Genomic DNA, 16,869 nt, shown 5'->3' with positions numbered 1-16,869 from the left:
AGAAAAAAAAAAACTAGTAACTCAGACCGACACCCAAACCGAACCAACCAACCAGCCAACTAGAGTAGACCGTGACCTGACTACAGGTGAGACATACTACGGTTTGCAATTAGGGTTCGGGTTGCGCCTGGATGGGAAATGGATTGACGGGCGGGCTACCGCCACTTAGTTTAGTTTGGTTGTTCTTGTGTTGTGTTTTGTTGTGGGGGGAGCGCTTGGGTCGGCATTTCTTTTCTTTTACTTCTCACTACGTGCGCAGCTATCTAGCTCTAATTTTTTTTTCTGGGTTTATTTCTATTTTTTATCCTATATGAGACACAAGTACCGTGCTATTCTATGAGTAGAATGGGTTATCTTGGCTAAATGGGGGAAGGATAGAGTGCGGCTGGCTGAGGAGAAACAAACGAACAAATAGGCCAGGCCAAGCCTTGCTAACTAACTAACTTACTCCTAGTTGGCAAGTCAAGTAAGGTGACAAGTGAACTGACTAGTTAGGATTCATCTAGATGGATAGTTTAGTTAACCTAAGAGACTTTCTGACTTCTTGACTAAGCGGACATGTCTCCTCCCTGCTTGACTTGTCTACATGCTTAGCTAGCGCACGGCTCCATAAACTTGCGGATAAGGAATTAAGACAGGTGAAACTAGTGAGAAAAAAAAAATGAAGTAAAATTAAAATTAGATATATCTTACTTGATTTCTACGGTGTACTCCGTAGATACTAGTGTTCAGTTTGCTGTGTTTGTCTAGTGTGTAGATAACCATAACCAGCCACCATGATCACCATCCCGCTCATCCCCAACCAAAACGTGCCGATCAAAAGAAAAAAAAACCTTCTTACCGTCTATCTGTCCGTCCGCTCCGGGTGGGCCGGACTCTACTTACTTGCTGCGTATGCACGGCGCGTGCAGTTTAAGACCTGTTATTGCATGCAAAATTTGACGTCCCTCGTTCTGTGCTACCTTTCTTCCTGTCTGCAGCTCCTAACTTCCCATATGGCGTATCCCGTGCAGCTGGAAATGAGTATGGATAAGGAAAGAAATTATCCGGGTGGTTCTGGTGGGTATGCCAGCATTCAACACAGTACTTGCTGGCGCATTTAATTTCCGATATCAGGGTTTGTGGAATAACCCTAGCATCAATTTGAGGGTTTTTATTCTCTGATTCAAGGGGTAATGGGCGGATGGATGGTTGATAGCCATGTCCAAGTAAGGGTGTAAACTCTCAAATGATGTACCTGGATCGGTCTACGTCAAGTCATGACTTCCGGGTAGATTGATTATCGACACAGAGAAAGACCAAGGTTTAGACTAGACGGGAGGATGCAAGGACGATCCAATCCAAGTCTGTCTCTTGCAGATGAAAATTAAACTTCATGCGTCTCTGCTTGGTGCCTCGTGAGAGGGTGGCAGGTTGTGTGTGTGTTCCTTCGGGGCTCCGTGCTGGGTCTTGAGATCCTGTGATGACAGTGGTGTGCTGTGTATGGAGCATCATCCACTAGGCAATTAACAATGACGGCATGCTGGCCGTTAGATTGGCAGCATAACATATAACAGGGATAACTAAGGCGCGACTAGAATCAACTAGAGCACGTTTAATCTGACTGCTGTGAGAAAGCGTAGACTGCCATTTGTCGTGGTGCCGGGTGGGTGCCAAGAGCCGGCCGGGAATTGGACGCCTTCCAGCTATTCATCACTTTAGCTGACACGCCGAGCCGGGGTTGATTGCCCACCGCAATTAAAAGACCCTGAATGCTTAATTGCGGTTCTTGTGCTTCGGCTGCTTGGGGACTCGGGTGCTGCTAAATGTGACAGATGCACTTGTCTTGGTCACAGTGGTCGATACCACTTTCCTTTCTTTGCTCGAAAGGAACGAGCATCATCACTTGCCCATCGTATGATCGATGATCACCGCAAAGTCGTAAATAGTAGCTGGTCTAAAAAAATATTCCATCCCACAGAGTGACGACGTTCCGAAACCGAAAATACGGAGTAGATACGACAACCAGTCAACCACGCTTCCTCGGTAGGGAGCAAATTCCCACGCGCTGGGACCCATGGATCCATCGCTGCTAAGCGTTCCACTTCCATCATGCTTCCGGAAGATTCACCTCCTTGTTGACCGGCCGCCGGTTGGTTCCTTGGGTTGAGGTTCGGAGCCGCTAGGATTGACTGGCTCGCACTAGACGGAGTCGATGGGGGAAAGTGGAGCTTCGTAGGATTTCTCCGGTTGACCCCGGTGATGTTCCGGTGGTGGTGGATTTCACCATTGAATGATTTCCGGAGTCCAGGGCTCAATTATGAACCGTGACTGAATAATGATTGTTAATGATAATCCTCAGGCGGAGGATGCCGCCGGTGTACTCTGTAGATAGCTGTTGCACTGCCCGAGATTTCCACATTCTTCGCAATTTTGAAACAGATTTTCGGATGCAAAGGTTGACGATCATACTCCTCACGCACAGAGAATCCTTCCTTTAGCACACATGCAATAATATCTACTCGGCGATTCCTGCTGCCCATCAACGGCACAATTCACTACACCGGCCGAATACCATGCCCACTCAAGGGACGGCTAGCGCGCAGCCGGGGTTGGCATGGTCAGTGGACTAACAGCCCCGATGGACTGCGGGATTTTCCATACCTTGATCGACTGGGTTAGCCTGAAGTTTGAACGATGAAGGGCACAGAAACTCTGCCATCCTTTCAAGCGATTCTCGGCAGTAGCCAATTTGTTTTGTCCTTTGAGGTTGTGGTCCGTCCGCTTGTTGAAACTTTGGCCGGTCACTCGGTCGGGCGCGGGCGCATTTCCCCGAGCATTGGCCGACCTCTGTCCTAGTGTCCTTTTGCCCTGTAGCAAAAGCATTCAGGAATGCCGAGCCTTCCTCCGACGTCTAAGGCAGTTGATACAAAGTACCTACCATTTCGGAAAGCTTCGTAGAATTGCTGGAGTAGATTCGGAGGTCAACATGCAAGACACTGTAAATTGGCTTGGCTTCGGGTTAATTGAAGAAGGTTTGTAGTAACAGATAGCTCATATGCCGGTGTTTGGGATATATATTTATTCATATAGACGTTATGAAATGAGTAGTACTGTTAGTTTGCACTCATGTTTTCGTTTGACAGTCACAGGGGTAGTATTGCCTGCCTCACCTCGACCCCATGCAAACGCATGTCAGGTTGAGGGACCAAACCATCCCTCGTGGCAATGAAACCATGGTCCTTCAGACCACTTTTCCCTTTTCTTTCTCGAACATGAGCTCAAGCAAACCACTTTGGTCGCCCATCCCATTCAGGGACAAGCCATGCGCACTATTGTGGACAAGGACTGCTGATCATCCCTGTATGTAGCTTAGGGGACGAATCATCTCCATGGGGCTAATCATGCTATCTTTGTAGGGGCCCACAGCTTCCCTTTGGCATATCTGGATAGGAGCCAGTAAATAGTCTCAATGCCTGCTGAGAATCTTTCTCGCCCGCAATTGCAAGGTGACTAAGGTAGGTACGAATACACTAGTTGCTGTAAGATGGCGAGCGCGCGTGCTTCTCAACGTGCTTCGAACGATGATCCGCCAAGTTACTGCCTTTGGGTCGATCTATACGACGAACTTTATTCGGCATCGGTTAATTTCTTGAGATTGAAGCGACTCCTGGACTGAGAGGCATGTCGTCACATCGCATAAGATGAATTATGACGACTAACGGCTGTCCGATAGTATTGTATGTGACGGACAGTGCCAGTACCTACAGTGACCACCGCTACACGGTACATTTAGAGAGTACTTTTAGTCGAGCAACCGGCGCAAAGCCCAACAACATCCATGACTCGGAATTCGGAATGACACAATTGACAGTGTCTTCGGGAGCCAATCAGTTCTGGCAGTCGTCCCGAAGCCCTGAAGACCATTGAGAGTATTCACGGCAAGTATGATCTAAGTTTGAGACCTATTTCTTACCAAACGTGGAGTACGGAGGACCTCCGCAACAAGACCCAGGGAGACTGAGCCACGATGTGCTGTCCACAACAGAATAAGATCGACAACGCTCGGCTTTTTCGATAACATGACCTCATGGGAAACTAGTGCACAGCTTGCCCAGGCTTGTTTCCTCTTGACTCCCGTCGATCTGAGTATAGCGTTAATGACTTGACCACCGTGGAACACCGCCATGACCTCATCTTCGGTCCGGGACCGTCAGCATGATCACATTGGGCGGCCTTACGACGATTAGATCCTAAGCAATAGGCTGTACCCAAGCGTTGGTCCGTGGTTGGGGGGTGCTACGGCGAGTTTGATTAAACATCAATAGTTCCATCCCTGTTTTCGAGAAAGGGCAAGCAACCAGGATAAGCAGTTTCCAGCTGAACGCCCGAGGCCACGATGACGGCCGGGATGATCAGCTCATGGCGGTTGGCCAGGTCTCAGCAGCTCAGCCGCGAGAAGCGTCCACTGACGGCTCACAGTGTGGTAACAATGCAGGGTCGCTCTGCTGCAAGTGGAGGTGGTAGCAAAGGTAGTACTACCATGCTGCTACCTTACCACCACCAGGGGAATAGCCTTTCGGTGCTTCCCATCGTGCCACTCACCGGACTTAATTGTGAGCGAATCAAGTGCCGACATTATTTTAGACGGAGGATTTTTGGAGGAAGAAGCGGAACCTTTTTTTCTTCTTCCTTTTCTTCTTTCTTTTTATGCGCTAAACCCAAAGGAAAGTGAAATCGAGTGGCAGTGGAGGGGAGGGGATCCACACCGCCCTCTTCTGGCACCAATGAGACGGCCATGTCCGACCCTTGCATGACTTCTTCCAGTGGGAGCCAATGCAAGGTTTGCTATGTTTAGCATCTTAGAAGTACCGCTTCCCTCAGATAAATCGGCCGCTAGATAGCTATTTCACGGTGGTATGTCCGCGTTCGAGGATCCCACGATCCCACTGGCTGTCGACAAGAGTGCAAAATAGTGTGTTATCTTCTGTGCATGTACCTTGCTGTGCATTTAACTCACACCTTGCTTGATCGTTAACCGCTTCAACCGAGTTGACTAAATATCTGTTGGAAGGCAAACCATCCGCCTTGCCTACCAAAGAGAACAAAAGCCGAAAGGCTGGGAATTCAGACGCCGTTGAAAGTGGATGATCTCGGTAGTAGACAAAACTAGTAAAGCACAGTTGAACCAAAGGTCAGCCGCTGCGCTGCCACAATGTGGAGAGATGGAGGAAGGAAGGCACGGAACAACGGAATCGTTGGCTGTGACTGGCTCTGGAAGTGTCCCCTGCACGCTCGGGCGGGCTCGCAGTTGGCCTGACACCATTTCGTATGACTTACTAGTACTTACTTACTTGCTCTTGCTTCTCCGACTGATCAAACATGTGGAAGAAGACACACGACGGTACTCCCGTAGACCAATCAGCAATTAAGTTTTCCAGAAATCTTGGCGAACCATGCGAGAGTCTGATGTTTGAGATTTGATGTCATGAGATGATGGTAGCGTATGGAGTAATAAACGATTTCGCTATGAATACAGTGAGTCTACTTACTACGTACTGTCTACTACTAACTACAACAAAGTACTGAGCAGCCGGAAGTCAAGGAGTACACGCCGAGCCGTGGGCGGGGAAAGTAGAAGGGGAGGAAGGCTTGTTCTTGAGGCCAGTGCAGGGTTGAGAGAGGAAAGATTGAGTGCCAAGTTAGCTAAGCAGGTCCAACACGCATAAAAGAGATAAAGAAATAGATACTGTGAAGTTACTTAAGACATAACTTTGATACTCAACGACGTACGGAAAGATAGGACATAGTAGTCTTCTTCGGAACATCGGTCAGAAGTTGGACCCGATCACTGGAACTGCGAGGCTGAATCAGGCTTTATCTCCAGACCCAGAACGGAGCATTCCCAAACGGGATATTGATGGAGGGGGCAGCCAATAAACTAAAACGGTCTACTCTCGGCGGGTCACTGCTGCCTGAGGGCTCCAAATTAAGAAATTCCCAATTAGGCAAAGGTTCCTTGAGTTGGCACTGAATGTGCTCAACATTACTTCCTATTCGGGAAAGGGGGCAGGGGTGGGGGACCTTGCGAGAGCTAATAATATGTCACGAACTCACGATCGCTCCGATTCCTCTCTGCTTCCTCTTTACTCAATTGGTTTGCTTACCTCGGTAGACAGCTTCGATCGTACTAAGAACTTCCGCTACTTAAGTATTATCTCATCAAGAGGACTCCGCGGATCACGAAGGGTCCTCTTGCTAGGTCGGTTTTTCTCAATTTTGATTGGAAGGACTGCCAGTGGGAGTTACTTTCTATCCTTTGATTCCGGTTGTCAACTCTTTCGAGAAGGTGAGCCGGCTGGCCTAAGTCTTGAGATACCAAAGGTTTTTGATAGGCCTGGGAAAAATGAAAAAAAAGAAAAACCATGTCATAGGAGGGACTAGACAGTAGGAGTAGTAATGGTACTAGTCATGAGGACGAGAGGTCGAGTGATGATGCATGAAACGGGGCAAAGTAATATGGAAAAACGCAGAAAACGGTAACAACAACGAGGACATGACTGTGACGGTTAAAGTTTGCTACTGCTAGCACAATATCTTACTTACTGAGTTAGCACAGAACTAAACGACTACTACTAGCATCTAAGTTGACCCTTTTACTGGATACAGAAGACCGTGACAGGGCAGCTCATCCTGCCAGATGTACGAGGTTGTTTAGCCCAAACTTTCTGCGGAACAGTTATGATGGTAGGCTGGGTGGCTGCCCGGGGGGATCCAGTTTTATTCTTAGGCCCCGTATCAGCCAGTGTATCAGGGCTTCCCGAAAGGCCAAGGAAATAACGGAAAAGGGTGAACATCGCCCCCTTCCCCCACCAACGAGGATCTCAGGAAGAATGGAAAATGACTGGAAAAACATGGTACAGTCGCCGCAGGTCATACTTTGCAGAGTAGATGGAGACCATCTGTTTACCAATTTGAATCCCATAGGGCCGGGAGAATCTCCAGTAGAACCAAAGTTACTACGGAGGTAAGAATAACGGAAACCAGAAACCAGTTCTCTTTTTTGCCTCTTTCCCACCCCTCCTCTCCTCTCTCTCCTCCTCCTTCCACTGGCTTCTGCAGCCCTGATCTTTTTCCCTTGGGGGGGGGGGATCCACCGGTCAAGGCGGCATGGACCGCTTGAACGGTGCCTGCTGCTATTCTTTGCTAACACCCTTGCTAGCCAGTTTAGCGCCTCTTCCCTGGATTTATTTGGGGGAGGGAGTTGGATGATTATTCACCCAATACCCAATGGTGGGATTCCTCTCACCAAATAAGAATCTCCTCTTCCGAGAATAAAAATAATCATAACGTTGCTTACTTTCTTGGGCTTCATGACCTTTTAGCCCTGAAGCTAACTAAACCTATCTGGACTAAGAACTTCCCTACTCTCTCCACTTAGGATTTCCCCTCTTAGTGAAGGGCCGCTTTCCTAGCAAAGACGGAGGGTAGCAAAAAAGGAATAAATGAAATTAAAAAATTTAGAAATAAAAAAAAAAATTGAACTAGACTAAAGAAAATAGAGTGAAGGGTCAACGAGCAAGAAAAAAAAAGATTTTTTTTTTTTGAAAAAAAGAACCCTTTTATTTTTGAATTTTTGATTTTTCCCTCCCTCTACCCTTAGAGAGCGGGGATTGTCTTCTTACGGCCTTCCCATCCTTCCCATCCTTGAAGCTTTCCCCGTGACCCGATCCGATGCTGAGTGGTTCCTGGTCAAAGGAGGATCGGAAAGTTCGTAAAAGAAACCCATCTCAAAGGGTTATGGGACGGTACTAAGGTCTCCATGGGACTGGTAGTCTAGCGGTAGAGATGTGGAGGACCACCACCAGCCCAGGGACTTTTACGATGGAGAAAAAAGATCCAGTTAGGCCAACCAGCCATTTTGGTCTGGTCTTCAGATTTCAGGGTGTTATGATTCCCCGAACAACCTCAGGTATAATTATAACAACACACACTCACGCGAGAGAGGAAAAGACGCCGTTTGATCTCCCTCGGTGACGGAGTTCCCTTAAAGAAAGATTGTTATTATTATCATTATTCTTCTTCAATCCTCTTATCCTCATTACTATTATCAATCGTCATTTATTTATATCATTCCGGGATCCATTAACCTCGAGGGATCAAATTGAATTGTTTTCCAACAATACCCCCGGCCCTGCAAACCTGATCCCTACTACTTCCTACTTATCTAACTGTTTTCCCTTTCCATCCTCCCACCAGCACATCCCCGCCACACTAAGGCTATTGTCGCCCAGTGCTCTTTCGTTTCTTACCACCGCACCTTCGGCTCAAAGCGGATTGCTTTGAAGGGAAAAGTAATATATCTCTCGTCATCTCGTACTTGACGGTCACTCTTGTTCTTTTTTTATTCCATCCACTATTATTGCTCCTCCTCCTTCTACTACTACTACTACTTCTCTTCTCTTCTTCCCCCCCCTCCTTCCCTCCTCCTCTCCCCACCTTTTCCCCTTTCACTTTTTCTGTGATGGCACATTGAAAGTATCCCTTGTATTTCTCTTTTTTTATTATTAACACTTCCACTCGCTCGTCCCACGTTCGCCTTACACTCGCTTTGTTTGGTATCGGAAGTATCATTACGTTCGCTACGTTTGTGTTGATCAACGAAGAAGGAAAGAAATAAGAGGAGGACCGAATTGAGAAAAAAAAAATTATTGACGAAGGAGAGAAGCATTTATTGGCAAGCCGCATTGGGAACTGATCGGACTTATTGGATATCCTAATATCTAATCCTCACGGACTCTACGCGCTCGCTGATTGTTCGACAACCGTCGCTATATCTCTGTTTAATTGCCTCGAAGCTTGGCTCCGTGTCCATCCGACCAGAAGGGGGAGAATATTTTTTATTTCTATTATTTTCGACAATAGTGTCTTAATATTTCCGAAGCAACCAAAAATCCGCAGGAAAGCCGCTGATTGACTGGACGCCATCTACTTTCCGTGTCGTGTGGTCTCCTCCCCAGCTGTTCGTTTGCCTGGTCCCTTATACGCCGGATCTATAGAGCGATCTCCGTTTGTTGAGCGGAAGGACGATCATCGAACCAACCCCCCCGTCTCTCGTCACGCCGAACAGCCCTCCGGATTTCAGCGAAATCACCTTTGATTGCAGTGTCCGCATTCGCTCATCTGTCTCAATTTTACCCTCCGAAGAGAAAAAAAGAGTGTGGATCGTCAGCTAGCCTTCTTGCCAACCTTGTCTCTGTAGTCCTTCACACGAGGTCGGACCTGGACTCAAACCATCGTGGATCTTTGTCTCGGCTGAGGACACCACTTTATTGCAAACTAGCAGGGAAATATCTCGAATAGGCTGCGTTTACTGACGAAGCCTCTCCCTGTGCTGAAGTCATTGGTCTGTTAAGGTTGGTGCCAACCCCCCCCTCACCCTTTGCCACAGACTCTGTTGGTGCCTTGCATCACTCTCCTTCGTGTCCCCTTCCCTCTGTACTCCTTGCTTCTCCAAGGTCGTGCCTTTGCCGCACAAGATCCCAAGGAAAATTAGGGTCCACGATGGGTTCCGTGCGCTTGTCACCTCCCCTTGTATGGTTTCCGTCACTAAACTTCCGGATGTTTGTTGTTAACCCGCCCCCGTCAAGGTGTAGACTATCTCGTTTAGTCGCTTAGGGACCGTGACTTCTTTTGCATATTAGATTTCAAAAGACCTCAGAGACGCATCTCTTGTCTTTTCATCTCACCTGGTAAGTCTTGCTGGTCTATGCAGCGAGCCGGTTCCTCGCCTTTTGGGAGGGTTCGTACTCACTAGCTGGGTAGTTCGTGCCCTGACTTTTAGTCCTCATCCTGAGGAAATCTTGAGACACTTTCGCTTCCACCAACGCCAGAAAAGCGAAAAGGGTCTTCTTTTCAGTTCGACCGGCTCGTTCTCGCTCGCTTTCGTCCAGAGTCTGCCACGGACATTTGCCATTCAACCTGCCCGCCGCGTGAGGTTAAAACAGCGCCATCAGATGGAAGCAGGTTTCCTATAGGTTATCAAAAGCATTCATCAGCAGCGTGGCTCACCACTGGTTCCTATTCTGCAGCCAACCTTTCGTGGTTTCACCCTGAGGCGTCGGATCCTGATCGCTGATTCGAAGCTTTTCGTGCCATCTTCCTCGTCCGGGCTGACAGCCACTTCGTGTCGTCATTCGTTTTGTCTCGGAGAGCTCGCTAGAGACTTTCCGGCATCCTATCGTTTTTCCAGGATAAATTCGCTGTCATTCGCTTTTTTAAGCTGTTGTGCTTGGTTGCAGTTTCTGCAACACCTTCAAACTGGCTTACTCGAAGACGCACGGTGTTTTGGTGAGTCCGGTTTTCCTGCTCGCTGCCCAATTGCTTTTCGGTTCACTCCCATTTTTCTCTTGCTTTCGACTGAATCAGAATATTTGATTCATCCACTGTCTTGCCGAGTGCCCCAGCCTTGTTTTTCCTGCAGTCACACCCACCACCTCCCACCCCTTGGACACTGAACTGACCCGGGGGCGTTTTACAGTTCAATCCCGAGTTACAAACACCGTTAATTCTAGACGAGTCATTGGATTTTTCGGATCCTGAAGAGTCACAGTTTCTCGGTGCTTTTTCAGACGGCCTTCTGGCCAAGTCTGAGCCCATTTTGTCTATGTCTACTTTCCAGAAGCCCCCGCACACGGCGTTGATCGGTAAGCACTGATACATCCACTCCTCCCACCCCCCCCTCCTTCTTCCCCCTCGTGGACATGGCATGGCTGGTCCAGGGTTCCCTAGGGAACACACACCGCGTTTGAACTTTGTGAGACACTGACACTAACTCAACCTGATTAGACTACGACTCTGCTCGATCTCTGCATGATGGCATTCCGTACCAAGGCTATGGCCAGGCACCTTATGTGACGGCCACCACGCTGGTTCCTTCCCCCATGCCCGATCACGCAAGCCAGATATCGGACTGTGTGCCCTACATGGCGAACGGAGAGTATGCGAGTTCCTACGAAGAGGGTCGTTCACCAATGATGGCCGCCGAAAATCGCCAAATACCGGAAGTAGTCTCCTACTCCCCCCAGAGAGGCTCCGAAGGCACCAGGGTCTTCGTCCAGATTCAATTGCCATATGACCTCCACTCATCGTCCTATGCGACTCTTTACCTGGTCTTCGGCTCGAAAAAGTGCGAATGTGTTCCTCACTTCCTCGGCTTCCAGGGTGCTTCGTTTCAATATGCACTTTCCGTCGACACACCTCCTTTCAGCTCCACGGGCTCTCCGTCGTTCGCAGTTCCCTTGCAAGTGTCCATGGACCATAATGACTGCCATGCAGTCACGCTACAAGTGGGAGTTTATACCTATGAACATGCTTCGATGCAGTCGCCTTCCGACGAGTCTCGCAAGCGGAGGGTGCCTTCATACGCGGACGAACCCCTCTCCAGGGCACCCAAGCGAGTCACCGGCCCACCAATGCATGCAAAGGAATCGCCCAGCGTATCCTCCGCGACCTATTCACCGTATCTGCAGTCTCTGCCGGCAATGAATAGCTTCGTCAGCCCACACCACACGGCGGCATCGCCGCGAGTTCCTTCGACCCAGTATCCTGGCCTATCTAACACGTCTCAAGCGTCTATCCGGGCGCCATCACCTATCACTCCATCATACAGCCCGTCGTTCCTCGCGGTCAGCAACGATGCACGAAGCACTACTTACACTATCGGCCATCCTCTGCGTCAGCAAAGCCAAGCATCACCAGGCAGGTTCGGAAATCCCACCCTCATTCGGACGTCGACGTTGCAACAGTCGGGCGCATATGGCCAAACGCAGTCGTTCAATCCCTATGCCATGTGCCCGACGAAGGCAGTGTTGAAGTTGAATGGTGATCTCGATTCAATGACGGAAAGCTGGTCCAGAGAAGAGCGGGAGGCAAAGCGTCGGTTGGTTCAATTTACACGGATGCAGAGTGGCAGCACAATCCACGCAGACTTCAAGCCTGTGGCGCCTGAAGACCGTGCTCCTAATAGTATCTGCATCAGTTGCATCTACTGGGATGGGAAGGACGAATGCTTTGTTACCAGCGTTGACACCATCTACTTGCTCGAGTCCTTGGTGGGAGTCCGGTTCACGGTGGAAGAGAAGAACCGCATCCGCAGAAACTTGGAAGGCTTCCGACCACTTACAGTGTCCAAGGCCAAGGCTGATAGTGAGGACTTTTTCAAAGTCATCATGGGGTTTCCCGCACCAAAGCCCAGGAATATCGAGAAGGACGTGAAGGTCTTCCCCTGGAAGATCCTCAGCCATGCCCTCAAGAAGATAATCGGTAAATACGTAAGTGACTCGTTCATTTCATAGCCATCCCGAACAAGGCTAACCGTTGGCGATCTAGTCTGCTAGTTACTCTTCGATTTCTGGAACCCTGGCCACCCCGATTGGATCGAACTACACCAGCAACGGCGCTGCCTCTGACTCTGGCACTGAGCCTCAGAATGCAGCGTCGCCTCAGTCCGTGTCAGATACTGCTGCCCCAGCCAACTACGGAGCCAGCCTAGCTGCTTCGACATATACACCCCCTTCTATGACGGGCGGCTCGGAACTGCGAGGCGGACTGGCTAGTGTCAATCAGCCCTATTCTTCCGCCTTGGCTACGCCCTACTCGTACCCTTCTGTCTGTCAGCAGCCGAGCCAACTTGGACTCACAGCCACTGTGAACAGCAGAACTTGGGAGCTGAATCCTCTTCTCAACTCTGCCGCAGCCACTGGAAACCCCAGCAGCAGCGCGTGCTACAACTACCTTGCTCCCATGCCGTATTCCGTGCATGGCCAGGCCCACGGGTCTTGAATCACCCGCGTTTCGGTTCCTCTTTGGTAATCTGCATCAACTGGCGTTTGGCTTTTCCGCTTTATTGCGTTGTGTTTCTTGCATACCTCATTGATACCTCTTTGATTATCGTCACTCCTTTGCCATGAGACTTGGGCGCTGAGCCCTGTGGGATCTTCTCGCACAGGATAGTTCAGTCCCGGGGCTCCTGGACTTTGCCACTTATTCTTTTTTTATGATCACTGTGAATGATCTTATGTCTCTCCTTATACTATTACCCTTCTTCATGCCTTGATGCCCGATATCCTTTTTTGCTTTGATGCATTATAGACGAACTGTTCCCGTTCTTCACCATTCAAACCATATTTTCTTCTTCCTTTTTTTTTCTTGGGTTAATGTTGCATTTTCATATGGGCATGAGGCTTTCACTCCTTTACGAAGCTGTACAACTATCTGGCATAGCATGGCGCTGCCGTCGTTCCTTCTAGGTTGCAGGTTTGGGATAACACTTGGGATTGATGTACCAGACATCTGGATTGGCGAAGGATCAAAAGTGTGAAATGGGATTTGGGATCAGATTTGTGCACCTTGAGTTATTGTGTTGTTGTTATCACTGTTGTCGTCCGCTGCTGGGTTCCTCTGCTCCTATCTCCGTCATTGTGCGTCTCTTGGAGGAGATGGTCCCTGGTATATTCACAGGACCCTGTTGCCACCAGTTTTTGGTGACCGGTCTTGTTGGGGCGAATCTATATATGCATAGCTTGCGGCGTCTGTGAATAATCCTGTTTATTTCTTACTTCTTCTGACTTGTTTTTCTTTCCCTTTGACATTTGGAGGAGGCAGAGTGCACAACTACATAAGTAATCTAATAATCGATCCCCAATCCAGAAATCAGACGCAATTCCGTAAATCCGACATTTTCATACCCAGCGGTACCTGTTCGTAATTTTTCATTTTTATCTTATCGCCACCATCACCTGACCGGGGCGGGGAAAATACCAGCCAGCCGTCACTCACCGTAATTACTCAGTAATCGCGGTGACTCAAACCCACTTTCTTCCGCTCCTCCTCCTTCTCGACTCTCTCTTCCCTCCCCCAGCTTTTCCCTCCACGTCCTTATCCAATTGACCGTTTTTGGTCTCTTTTTCTTTCTTCTCGTCCCTTACCTTGCTTCGATCTCCCTTTTCCTCCGCTACTCCTTCCCCCGTTCCTTACTCTTTCACCACCACTCGCCGGGTGTCACCCCCACCTCCCGCCACCATGGACGGAATCAAGAATGCATTTGCCAGAGCCAAGCAGGAGAAGCGCGCCGCTCTGGTCGCCTACTTCACTGCAGGATATCCCACTGTTGAGGAGACCGTAGATGTTCTGATGGGCTTGGAAAATGGTGGTGCTGGTATGTTGTCGACCCCGCCTTTTGCAACATTTCAAATATGGAGGGGAACTAATCGATTTCGGTGATCTGCAACAGACATTATCGAAATGGGTGTCCCTTTCACCGACCCTATCGCAGATGGACCTACTATCCAGAAGGCCAACACCCAGGCTTTGGCCAATGGTGTGACAATCCCCCTTGTCCTGGACCAGGTCCGCACCGCCAGAAGCCGCGGTCTGAGAGCACCCGTTCTTCTGATGGGCTACTACAACCCTCTGATGCAGTATGGTGAGGAGCTCATGCTCCAACACTGCAAGGACGCCGGTGTCAATGGTTTCATCATGGTCGATCTGCCCCCGGAGGAGGCTGTTCGCTTCAGAGATCTTTGCGCCAGCGCCGGGTATGTTTCGACTGCATCGTGTGCGCAAATTTGGGTAGCTGATCTAACATTTTCTGCAGTCTCTCTTACGTCCCCCTCATCGCCCCCGCCACCTCCGAGTCACGCATGAAGCTTCTCTGCAAGATCGCCGATTCCTTTATCTACGTCGTTTCCAGAATGGGTGTCACCGGTGCTACCGGAAAGCTCAGCTCGAACTTGCCCGATCTCTTGTCTCGCGTTCACACCTGGTCCGGAAACGTGCCTACGGCGCTGGGATTCGGTGTTAGCACCCGCGAGCACTTCCTGTCCGTGCAGAACATCTCCGAGGGTGTCGTTATTGGTAGCCAGATCATCACCGTCTTGGGTGACGCCCCTGCCGGTCAGGCGGCTAAGCATGCCCAGGACTACCTCTCCAGCGTGACCGGTCGTCGCCTTGAGAGAGATGCTCAGGGCAAGGTGACTGGCTCCGTCAACGTGCTTGACCCCGTCCTGAAGGAGGCTCCCCCTGCCCTCTCTCAGCCCACCGATGTCATTACCAACGACGACACCCCGGCTGGTCCGGGCCTGGTCGACCAGATTGAAGCTCTGAACGGCTCTGGTGACCCTGCTCTCATTCCCTCCCGTTTCGGTGAGTTCGGTGGCCAGTACGTGCCCGAGTCCCTCATGGACTGCTTGGCCGAACTCGAGCGTGGCTTCGATCAGGCGCGCAACGACCCTAAGTTCTGGGAGGAATACCGCTCCTACTACCCCTACATGGGCCGCCCCAGCAGCCTCCATCTCGCTGACCGCTTGACGGAGCATGTCGGTGGTGCCAACATCTGGTTGAAGCGTGAGGATCTTAACCACACCGGAAGTCACAAGATCAACAATGCTCTCGGTCAGATCCTGCTTGCCCGCCGTCTGGGCAAGAAGAGAATTATTGCCGAGACTGGTGCTGGCCAGCACGGTGTCGCCACGGCCACCGTCTGTGCCAAGTTCGGCATGGAGTGTGTCGTGTACATGGGTGCCGAGGATGTTCGTCGCCAGGCCCTCAACGTCTTCCGTATGAGACTTCTGGGTGCTTCCGTCGTTGCCGTCGACGCCGGCAGCCGCACTCTTCGTGATGCTGTCAACGAGGCTCTCCGCGCCTGGGTTGTCCACCTCGACACCACCCACTACATCATCGGTTCCGCCATCGGCCCTCACCCCTTCCCGACCATCGTGCGTACCTTCCAGTCTGTCATCGGTGATGAAACCAAGGAACAGATGAAGGCACTCATCGGCAAGCTGCCCGATGCTGTCGTCGCCTGCGTTGGTGGTGGCAGTAACGCCGTGGGTATGTTCTACCCCTTCTCGAACGACCCCAGCGTCAAGCTCCTGGGTGTCGAAGCCGGTGGTGACGGTGTTGACACCGACCGCCACTCCGCCACCCTCTCCGGCGGCAGCAAGGGTGTCTTCCACGGTGTCCGCACCTACGTCCTCCAGGACAAGCACGGTCAGATCTCCGAAACCCACTCCATCTCCGCCGGTCTTGACTACCCCGGTGTCGGCCCCGAGCTATCCAACTGGAAGGACAGCGACCGCGCCAAGTTCATTGCCGCCACCGACGCCGAAGCCCTCACTGGCTTCCGTGCCCTCGCTCAAACCGAGGGTATCATCCCCGCTCTGGAGTCCTCCCACGCCGTCTTCGGCGCCATGGAGCTCGCCAAGTCCATGAAGACCGGCGATATCGTCCTTAACCTCAGTGGAAGAGGTGACAAGGATGTCCAGAGCGTGGCTGATGAGCTGCCTCGTCTGGGTCCTAAGATCGGCTGGGACCTGCGCTTCTAAATCACCACCCTTCCTTCCTCCTCATCCTTCGTCCTCCATCATACCTCTTGACATCTACTACCACCTTCTACTTTCCTCCTTTTCATTTAAATTCCTGTAGATTTTTCCGTTTAGACTCTCTACAACTCCCTTGCATTTCCCCCCTAACGATATCAGAGCGATGAAGGAATCCTGCACCCAAGAAAGTGACAAGCCAAAACAAAAGGAAAAGAAGGAAAGAGGAAAAAGTCTTTTCGGTCTCAAGTTTGATCGTTTTTCATCCTTATCTATGAACTACTACCCACTTCTACTCGTGACCCGAGTTGGGATTTTTCGGTTTTGATCATTTTCGGTTTATCCTTTTTGGCTTGTTCTAGAGAGAGAGAGTTTTAGTACATATACCAGTATCGAATGCCATTGGGGTTCTTCTTCAATTCATGTATGGTAATTTGGCTTTTAGGGTAGATTATTTGTTACGATGTATCAAGTTATTTACTACGGCACGGTATTTGAAACCAAGTGTAAA

The 16,869-nt window shown here is 50.1% G+C and overlaps 4 protein-coding genes across 4 annotated transcripts; 2 read left to right on the top strand and 2 right to left on the bottom strand.

The window, feature by feature from the left end:
• Nucleotides 1-1,594: 1,594 nt before the first annotated feature.
• BO87DRAFT_398456 (uncharacterized protein) lies at nucleotides 1,595-2,058 on the bottom strand (the record flags this gene model as incomplete). Its single annotated transcript, XM_025625370.1, has 3 exons — nucleotides 1,595-1,782; nucleotides 1,821-1,852; nucleotides 1,886-2,058. The coding sequence occupies 3 exons, from the start codon at nucleotides 2,056-2,058 to the stop codon at nucleotides 1,595-1,597; spliced, it is 393 nt and encodes a 130-aa protein (XP_025478069.1).
• Nucleotides 2,059-4,912: 2,854 nt separating this feature from the next.
• On the bottom strand, nucleotides 4,913-5,692 carry BO87DRAFT_378081 (uncharacterized protein). Its single transcript, XM_025623720.1, has one exon. It carries the CDS (start codon nucleotides 5,303-5,305, stop codon nucleotides 5,072-5,074), a length of 234 nt encoding a protein of 77 aa, XP_025478068.1. The 5' UTR covers nucleotides 5,306-5,692; the 3' UTR covers nucleotides 4,913-5,071.
• Nucleotides 5,693-10,645: 4,953 nt separating this feature from the next.
• Nucleotides 10,646-12,822, top strand: medA (transcriptional regulator medA; the record flags this gene model as incomplete). The annotated part of the gene is made up of 3 exons (XM_025619573.1): nucleotides 10,646-10,685; nucleotides 10,828-12,311; nucleotides 12,370-12,822. 3 exons carry the CDS (start codon nucleotides 10,646-10,648, stop codon nucleotides 12,820-12,822), a joined length of 1,977 nt encoding a protein of 658 aa, XP_025478067.1.
• Nucleotides 12,823-13,845: 1,023 nt separating this feature from the next.
• Nucleotides 13,846-16,818, top strand: trpB (tryptophan synthase TRP5). The gene is made up of 3 exons (XM_025623719.1): nucleotides 13,846-14,197; nucleotides 14,273-14,576; nucleotides 14,636-16,818. Exons 1-3 carry the CDS (start codon nucleotides 14,062-14,064, stop codon nucleotides 16,362-16,364), a joined length of 2,169 nt encoding a protein of 722 aa, XP_025478066.1. The 5' UTR covers nucleotides 13,846-14,061; the 3' UTR covers nucleotides 16,365-16,818.
• The last annotated feature ends 51 nt before the right edge of the window (nucleotides 16,819-16,869 follow it).

The sequence above is a fragment of the Aspergillus neoniger genome (genome assembly GCF_003184625.1).
Source record: "Aspergillus neoniger CBS 115656 unplaced genomic scaffold BO87scaffold_23, whole genome shotgun sequence".
Taxonomy (NCBI): Eukaryota; Fungi; Ascomycota; class Eurotiomycetes; order Eurotiales; family Aspergillaceae; genus Aspergillus; species Aspergillus neoniger.
This window is presented reverse-complemented; position numbering and strand designations above follow the sequence as displayed.

Excerpts from the sequence above, each read along its gene's own strand:
- BO87DRAFT_378081 (XM_025623720.1), bottom strand. The coding sequence starts at position 5,305 with ATGGTGTCAGGCCAACTGCGAGCCCGCCCGAGCGTGCAGGGGACACTT.
- trpB (XM_025623719.1), top strand. The coding sequence starts at position 14,062 with ATGGACGGAATCAAGAATGCATTTGCCAGAGCCAAGCAGGAGAAGCGC. Across the intron at positions 14,198-14,272 it reads CTTGGAAAATGGTGGTGCTG|ACATTATCGAAATGGGTGTC; the intron begins GTATGTTGTCGA and ends GATCTGCAACAG. Across the intron at positions 14,577-14,635 it reads GATCTTTGCGCCAGCGCCGG|TCTCTCTTACGTCCCCCTCA; the intron begins GTATGTTTCGAC and ends CATTTTCTGCAG.